This window comes from Gasterosteus aculeatus, chromosome 12 (assembly GCF_964276395.1).
Source record: "Gasterosteus aculeatus chromosome 12, fGasAcu3.hap1.1, whole genome shotgun sequence".
In the NCBI taxonomy this organism is placed as follows: domain Eukaryota; kingdom Metazoa; phylum Chordata; class Actinopteri; order Perciformes; family Gasterosteidae; genus Gasterosteus; species Gasterosteus aculeatus.
Window position 1 is genome coordinate 5,315,820 of NC_135700.1, and position 8,906 is coordinate 5,324,725.

The window sequence follows — 8,906 nt, forward strand, 5'->3', positions numbered from 1 at the left end:
CCTCTTGTCTCGGAGACGGAACCTGCGACGGGAACAAAGGCCGCCCGTGTCGCCGCGCGGACCTAAAGCCGCGGTGTCCGTCCCGACCCTGACCCCAACCGAAAATACCCGTTTCATCCTCTCCCCTGGTTCTGCTAATCTTACCCGCCCCGTCCGCTTCAAAGAGAGGCTCCAGCATATAATCTGAGCGTGTACATCTGCAAATTATTATTCTAATTCTTTGTACGTTTATTAGAGCTGAATAAACTCCACATCAAATACATCGCTCGGGCGATGTGAGAAGGGCCCCCGGGGCGAATAAGCCGACATCTGTTAACTCTTTCAAAATGGCCTCATCCAGCACGTCTGTGGGCGTACGGGGAGCGAGGAGGAGGCGCAGAGAGAAAGTCTCTGTGGCTGATTAATGGCGGCCGTAGGAGAAGGCTGGGTTCTTTTTCTTCCGGGGGGGCCGAGTGTTGGAGATGGAGCAGGGGCTGCACCCCCACGGCTGGGCTCCGCGCTGTAAACACGCGGCGCGGGGCCGGCGTTCCGCGGCTGAAATGCGGTGCGGAGGAGAACACATGGGAAAGCTTTGCTCGTTGGCGCGCAGTCACTCGGCCCGTCGGGCGGTAAATGAGTCAGCGTGACAAAGCTCTGGTTAGTCCATCTATGAACCAGCACAGGAACTGGTCCGTCCCATCGGGAGCGCCCGAAAAACCAGTCCATCACAATTCTACGTGAAGGCTGACATTAGCACGACATTAGCTAGCCCGTCTACGCTGGGCTAGCTACTGAAGGTGTTCCGTGCACATGCGGTGCAGTTTGACAAAGAACCTTCTTCCTGCTTCTCTCTCAGTGTGTTTACATGATGGTATAATTGGAATCTTTGCTTAGTCGGACTATGCTCTCTTTCGGGGCAAGTGCTATTATCCCAATATACATGGCAGTGAATAAATCAAATCATTGGTCGAAAGCATGTCATATCCGATACGATAGGTGGCGCTGTTTTCATTACAACTAGTTGTGATACAGCCATTTCCGCTTGACCGCTTCACCACTACCAACAACAACAACAACAACAACAACATCAACATTACGAGAAAGATGGCGAGCGGAGAGCAAGGTGAAGCTACATCCCTCTACTATCTGTGCATGATGTTAATAGGAGCACAGCGAATGCGAATGGCGCTATTGGCTGATTTGATAACGGAGAGAAGACGCCGTCGGAAGTCCAGTTCCTTATCCGATTCACCGTTACATCGAACTGTCAACCGGATCGGATCGAGTTATCCAGGGGTGTTAGTCGGATCGTAGTCGGACAAAGGTGTGACTTGATATGTGTTTAGTGAGTGTGGCTACGGACACTGTGGGCTCCGTGCTCGCCGTGGAGGCGGGGCTTAGCAAGGGGTCATTTGCACTTACAACTGGACCACCGTACCGCACCAAATTCACCTGGGTTTGTAACTGTGGCTTTAACTTGTGAAATTGAACAAGACAATTAAAAGCAGCACCTGGCTCAGCTTTGCTCGACTGCTTTGTTTAGCTTGTCAACAGTCAGTCTCGGTTGTGCTGTATACGGCCTCCTGCCTGGAGCATCCACTTTTTTCTGCATCAAAGTAAGAACAACAAAAGAGTAATGTTGCATCATGAACCGCTTATCTGTTGGGGGCTGGTCTTCAGCCCCCAACATGAATGCTGAGCAATGCCCCCCCTCCCTCGCCAGTTTTGGTTGTGGGCCTGTGTTAGCCGTACGTACAGTACGTTAGTGTGTGTGTGTGTGTGTTTTCCTCTGCTGTGAGGTGGTGGAGTGCTGAGACAGCAGGGCGGCCTGTGTGGGCCGAGCAGCTCTATGTGCCTGGCAAAGTGGGCCATTAACCCACCGCCCTGAGCTGTGACCCGGGCCAAATCCAATATTGGCTCCGGCGTGAAGGCACTGGTGCCATTCAGGGTTCAAAGCCACAGATCAAGAACCCCCCCTACACGCCACCTCCTCAAACAATAAAAGGGACGAATAAAAATTCCTCAGGACACCGACAAGCATCCATGCTGCCGCCGCACAATCGGGGACAGAGAGTAAAGCACAGAGAGAGAGAACCAAAACATACATTATTTAGCAAAACGGGAATTAATTGTGGTTCTGTTAAGCTCAAGGTGAGTGCTGCTGGTCATCTGAGGCCCGAGAACACCTACATGTTCTTCTTTATATTAAGAAAGTCGGATTTGTCTTTCAGGGGCGGCACGGTGGCGTGGTGGTTAGCACCGTTGCCTCACAGCAAGAAGGTCCTGGGTTCGATTCCGCCCAGTGGCCTTTCTGTGTGGAGTCTGCATGTTCTCCCCGTGTCTGCGTGGGTTCTCTCCGGGTTCTCCGGCTTCCTCCCACAGTCCAAAGACATGCTCTGGGGATCAGGTTAATTGGTGACTCTAAATTGCCCGTAGATGTGTGAACGTGAGTGTGAATGGTTGTATGTCTCTGTGTAGTCCTGCGATTGGCTGGCGACCAATCCAGGATGTACCCTGTCTATCGCCCGAAGTTGGCTGGGATGGACTCCAGCCCCCCCGCGACCCTGTGTGCAGGATAAGCGGTTTGACAATGGATGGATGGATGGATGGATTTGTCTTTCAACGATAGACAAAGTGTCCAAACATGGTCCCAACACATGATATGAGCCATTTCTTTCATTTGTTTTTCACTTCCTTTTTGTGTTTTTTTCTGACTTGGCTTTTTTAATTTACCAAGAAGGGATTTGAAGGTCAAACATTTACAGCTCAACTAAAAGTTCAGACGAAGAAATGTGTCATATTTTAATAACAACAGGTTCAAAATGGTTGTAAAGTTGCCTGGTAGCCTATGAATCACAATCCAAGCAGTGGCAACAGTAATATATATGGTATAGTCCTTCTTCAAGTTGCTTACACAATTACTCCAGTACACTTAAACCACGGTTGGAACATCCATAAATCATCATTGTTAATCCTAATTATTGAAATTCCAGTCGATGGTTTGATTTCTGTGTGAAAATGGGCCTTTTCTGAAGTCCTTCATGTAGTTTGTTCCTTTAGTGGTGCACACTGCAGACTGTGACGCTCAGGCTGCCTCTTTGTGCAGGAACGTGTGTGTGTGTGTGTGTGTGTGTGTGAGTAACGTGTCCGGCTCATTGGCACGTTGTCAGCACAATGTGGCTGAAGACCAGAGCCTGAAAAGAGGCCTTATTACTCCTCTCCTCTTCCTCTCCTCTACTCACCTCTTCTTCTCCTCTTCACCTTCCCGTTGCTCGCGTTCTATCCAGTGCCCTCCCTCTCTCTCCCTCTCTCTCCCTCTCTCTCTGTTGTTCTCTCTGCTCCAAACAAGTCAAACGTCTGAAGAGATGTATCGAAGTATCCCTGCGCGTTCTGTACGATGGATATGTCATATGACATAATGCCTCCAAGCGGCCATCACAGATAAAATGACAGATGCTGTTTTTTGCCTCATGGAACTTTCCCGGCCAAGCGGATTCTGAGACTTTCGGTTTCTCTCTCCCTCTCTCTCTCTCTCTCTCTGCTCTCCTGCTTTTTCTCACATCCTCTCACTTTTTACTCCTCTTCATCCACTGTGATCTTACAACGCCTGCCATTTTGTTTCTCCTTGGATTTCAGACACATTTGCTGTGTAATTGCTGGCGACGGGGGGAAAGCGCGGTTGATGTGTCCCTTTCCCCTTTAACTGACACTCAGCCATCTGCTTTGTTCAGTGTCGGTGTGTCCCCCCCCTCCCTCCCCCCCGACCCTCGCCCACCCGTCCCTGCTCCTCTTCTTCCACAGCTTCATCTCCTGCGTGTGCTGGTGAGAGGCATCGGTTTCCATAGATACCGGTACAACAACTATATGCCCGTGTTTTGGGTTGCTGGCATGCGGGGGGGGGGGGGGGGATGCAGAGACGGTAAATTCCTGACCTTTCCGCCTGTATTTGGATCACTGAGGGCTGCCGCTCTCCCTGAGGGGAATGATGCATTCTGGGAGCAGGGTCACACTACCTGAAACGCCGATATATGGCTGCGCTCACTGTCTCTGCCCCTCCCCAACGTCGCCCGCCCGGCACCGACCGCCCGTGGCTGCCGCTGCCCATCCGTCCAGGTGGATGGATGGCTTTGATTGAGTGAAATCCGTGGCCCCGTGGCCGGGCTCGCTCGCCCGTGAGTGGCAGTAATTGGCACGGCAGCAGGCAGGCGCATCTTTCACATGCGGTCGGCCTATAATTGGCCTGATTAGGCTGAGGTCGCTCCTCAAATCGAGGTTCTGGTGGTGGTGAGGAGGGGGAGGGGGAGGGGCACGCCCGGCATCTCAGCATCGCTGCTCGGCCCCACTGACCAGAGACCAGTGACCAGTGAGCGGCGATGATAATTAAGTCCTGGAATCAGCCCGGGCCGTGTTGAATTGTGTTGACTGATTGAACATATTGTTTAGTTTAACTAAAAAATGGCTTTGCATGTCAGTTGCTTTCCAATAAGGAAAACAACTACATACATTATATACTTCATATTTCCTCACAGTGTCTGACTGGACAAGATGATGTGAGTAACTGCAGGTATTAAACTGTCTTCACCACCTATATTTTTAATTTCCATGTGTCCTGCTTCCCTGCATAGCAAGAGTTGATCTAACTTATTATTCTTTTAGGGGAATTGTTTGCTGAATACAGTAAATGGGTTTTCTTTTGGGGCTCTCCAGTAAGTCCTGCATTAAAAGTTCTACTGCAGTAAAATGCTTCAGTAGATCAGACGCCCTGTGTCCCCACTATGAAGACAGGCCGTTGACTGGTGCTAGGAGCACATCTATGGCTCTGGTCTTGTCTGGGTACCTGTGTTGTAGCTCGCCTCTCCAGTGTTTGTGTCACGACATATCTAAAGCCGTCGCTGTCCATCTTTCCGTTTGTGAGCCTATTCGAACTCTAAATGCAGCACATCCATCGGCACGCGTTACGTTTTTTTCACGCAGTTGCTACGAAGTCGTTCTCTTCCCAACACAAGCATCAGCCACGTTTCCAGAGGCAGAAACAGGCGGCGTCGGTTCGCCAACTGGCCAAACCGGGCCCTGACGTGGTTTGAGGCCAGTTGGCGGCCCGTCCGCCTTCACTCCTCGTCATCCAGCCTCCAGGGGTCAGCGAGAACACCGAGGGAGGCCAGACCCAACCAAACACCGCCACGCGAGTGCAAACGGAGAGACGGGCCCGTGGGGGAGGGCGGTGCTGGAGGGACTTTGGCTCGGTTCTTGTAAACCCAGGCCCGTCATATGTTTGCAATTAAGGCCGTGTGTTTACAGACTGCTGCAATCAATGTAATTGTGGGAGGGCGTTCCCGACTGGAGCGTCTGTCCTGCTTCTCTCTGCCTGGGCTCTAGTGGCCACTTGCTGGAATCGTGTCCCAGTGTTTCTCATTCCCGAATGTAAATGCTGGCCTCGAGTTGGATCGGCCCTCTGTGTACGCCGTCTAGTCATTTTTCCTGGATCGAGTACAAACAAGCGGGGGCTCCGTGTCAGCAGCGTTTTTCATTTAGAAAGGGGAATGCGTTCGTATTCGCGGGGCAACGTAAAGAGCCAAAGGACACGCTTAAGTGAAAATGAAAGTTTCCCTTGCAGCCGGGAAGCTTTGCCAATGTGTCTCCGTCCTCGTGTTCAGCTGAGAGAAAAAACCTCCCAACATGAACCCAGAGATCTGGAGGTTGTTAGAGCGTGCGTTCCATCCCGTTCGTGCTCTGCAAGACGGGTTACTTTACTTAATTGGAGGTGTATACTTTGCATTCCTTACCATTGACACCCTCAATGTGTTAGCCATTCAACGGTTACGTCACTTATGAGAAATGGGAAACATAGCGTTGCTTGTTTTCTTAACGGTTACTATGTTTAACCCTGGAAACTTCGCCCTCCCCCTCATTGCGCCACAAAGATTTTCTTCCTTCACTGAAAAGAAAGTAAGAAAAAAATGCAAAACAAAATGCTTTTTTTTTTTTTACAGCTCTCCTAAAAAGTTTAATACATAAGGAACACTTATGGTACAGTGGTCCAAACACTGATGCTGAGCAGGTACAATGGTTTGTTCACCTCTTGTCCACGTTAGTTGTGCTAGTTAGCATGCTAACCTGATAATTAGCACAACAAACTACATCTTTTCTGGCATATTAAATGTTATGGTGGTATGGTTACGGGAATGCTCAACTCATGGTGGACTAAGAGAAAACGTCCATCACCGCGGTGGTACCGGTTCATCTTCTGGGGAACGCGAATGTCTCTCGCCGCTGGCTAGGCTAATTGTTGCTTCATCCCACGAGCCCCGACAGCACCCCCCATTCACTGCAGCTACCCGGGCGTCTGTCAGAAGCTGAATATATCTTCTCGTGCTTTATTCCAAGGCCAAAATAATCGTAGACAACAGTGCGCTTGCCTGACATGTGATGGAGCCTGTGTGACGTGCCCCCCCCCTCACCTTCTTGACCCCTGTGTGCAGGTTCCAGGCAGCGCGGCGGGCTCCCCGGCCAGCTCCTCCAGCCCGTCCACCTCATCGCGGCAGTACGCGCGCAACCGCATCACCCGCGTCAACCTCAGGGACTTAATTTTCTACATGGAGCAAGAGAGAGAGACGGCCCACTCCCTCCTGCTCTACCGCGCCCTGCTCAAGTAGCTTCCGCTCGACCTCAGCCTCCTCTTCCTCCTCCTCTTCCTCAGCCACGTGCCTTCAGATCAGGTTTAATGTTTCAGTTCTGTGTGTCCATATGTACTGTAGTGACGTTTGATGTAACTTTTAATACAAAGAGATTGAAAGAACGAGAGGGGGAGAAAAAATACAGACAAAAATAAAAGCGTTTTAGATTTGCGATGTGTGGTTAGATCGTTGGGTTTAAAGGCCATATTGAATTGTGTTGAAGTTGCATATTTCAAAAGTACAAAGTGTTTTTTTGTGACCCGGCAACTCGTTCTGTGTGTCGGGCATCTATTTATTTGACGTCGTTGGCCGTATATTCTGGTGAGAAAACTGTGCAGCCGGTTGAATGAATGCAGTTAAGCCGAACTCAGTAACAAGCGAGACACGGTTTTACACATTAGGATTCCAATTAACAGCATCGTGCTAAACGTCCCTGAACGTGTAAATAGTTCTCATTGGATCATTGCACAGCATGAATATTTTATATCTCACGTAATGTTTCATTCAAATAAGTCCCAATTCATTCATTCTATTCACCTGTATTTGTCGTACGGTGGAATTCCTGTGACCTTTCTACAAAGGTCACCAAACTTAATTATGGTCGTTCTTGTCAATGCATAATGTGAACATGGTTCTAGGACCAACGTTAGATGTTTGTACGTCGCACACTGTCCCGCTCACCTCTTCTCACAGGCTCTTGGGGGTTTGGTTCACAGTGTCAGTGGGGCGGTGAGCGCGCAGAGTGAAACCTCGGCTCATTCCTGCATCTTTTCACTCCGGCTGTCCGGTCTGCACATTAATGACGTTAAAGAGAAAATATTTTAGCCCTTTCCAGAAGAGCTGTCGGGCCGCGCAGCCTCCGTTATCCCCCTGACCTGCTTTAGTAGTGATTGAACGATAAAAAGCACTTACCTGTTTGCATCCTCCTAAATCAAATTTCACAGTTGTAACGTAATGTTGAACTGTAGAAGGAAGCAGCTGATTTCAGCCTAGAATTGATTTCTTTTCGTTTCTGTCTCTGTATTTGTATTCAAGAGACAAATGGACAAACGCCTGCTCTTTACACGTCGCCTTGATGTTTTAGTTATTATTTTCTCTTTTTTACAAATCCTAATTGTGTTATGTAAGTTTGTCCTTTAAGTACTTGTTTTCTATTTAACTAAATATCTTGGCCTCTATGCAGCTTTTCTTGTCATATTTAAATGTATTTAAATATTTGTGACATTTGAAACAACTGTTGTGCATTGTACATTTTGACGGCACTTTTTTAATATCTATTTTACCTAACGACTGAAAGCTGTCACTGTATTATAGCAAAGAAATAACTCTTTTAAATAGTAAACAATATTGCCGACTTCCTGTTAAAATAAAGTTATTTTTAACAATTATTACATTTTATTTTATTTTGGGATTGGCCTTTGTTCGATAACACATTTCATAATTTTTATCTCCAAACACCATGTTTTAAAAACAAGCACACCAATACCAATATATTGTGGTGATTTCAAATAATTTTGTTAAGGATTTTTATGGTTTTAGAGGAGGACATTTCTACTACTGCAGCTTTTTAGCCAAAATAGTGGGACAATATTACAGAGGAAAGGCATTTCAATGTAAGGGTGATTTGTAAATATTGTTTACTATGTGTTTATTAGAACCACGTTATTTTTGGTAAACTCTTGTATATATCTTGAAAATGTCATGTTTGTGTGAAGAAAACAATACTTATGTATTTGTACCTCTTTTGTAAAGGAATAAACACGCTGTTTACTAAACGGAGCGGAGATGACTTTGTCCATTTCTTCTTTCGTTTCACTCCAACAGCGTTGGAGTCTGAACAGGAATAAAAAAAATATGTAAATTTGACTAAAATGACTCAATAACCAGGCAATATGTTTCCCTCCCTCATTTCTTACTCTTTAGAAGAAAAAATAAGATGCTGTGTGTTTTTATGCGGGGACGCTTTACTAAAGTCAACTAATTCAGCCCGCTTCATTTCCATTTCTAACATTGCACATGCATGCAAGTACAAACTGATGAAAAGTCCCCTTAGGTTTCTGCTGCTAATTAAGCAGAAGCATTTCTGAAAAGACCAAACTGTTTAACTCAGTGCAAAATATTGGAGCATGGGAGCGTATTGTTTTTTGGGGGGGGGGGGGGTTCCTCAGTCCCTCCGGAGCCGTGGAGCGCTGATCCGGAGTCGGCCCCGCAGACGACCTTCCCACTTTGCACACGTAATAATAGCAGAAGATT

The 8,906-nt window shown here is 47.8% G+C and overlaps 1 protein-coding gene across 2 annotated transcripts in view; it reads left to right on the forward strand.

Annotated features, from left to right (window-relative positions):
• Positions 1-8,432, forward strand: part of LOC120808296 (transcription initiation factor TFIID subunit 4) — a 64,740-nt gene extending 56,308 nt beyond the window's left edge. For both annotated transcript variants that reach the window (XM_078085309.1, XM_078085310.1), the window contains one exon: positions 6,459-8,432. In XM_078085309.1, coding sequence (XP_077941435.1) covers positions 6,459-6,632 — 174 coding nt within the window. In that variant the 3' untranslated portion in view covers positions 6,633-8,432. The remainder of the gene's footprint in view (positions 1-6,458) is intronic.
• The last annotated feature ends 474 nt before the right edge of the window (positions 8,433-8,906 follow it).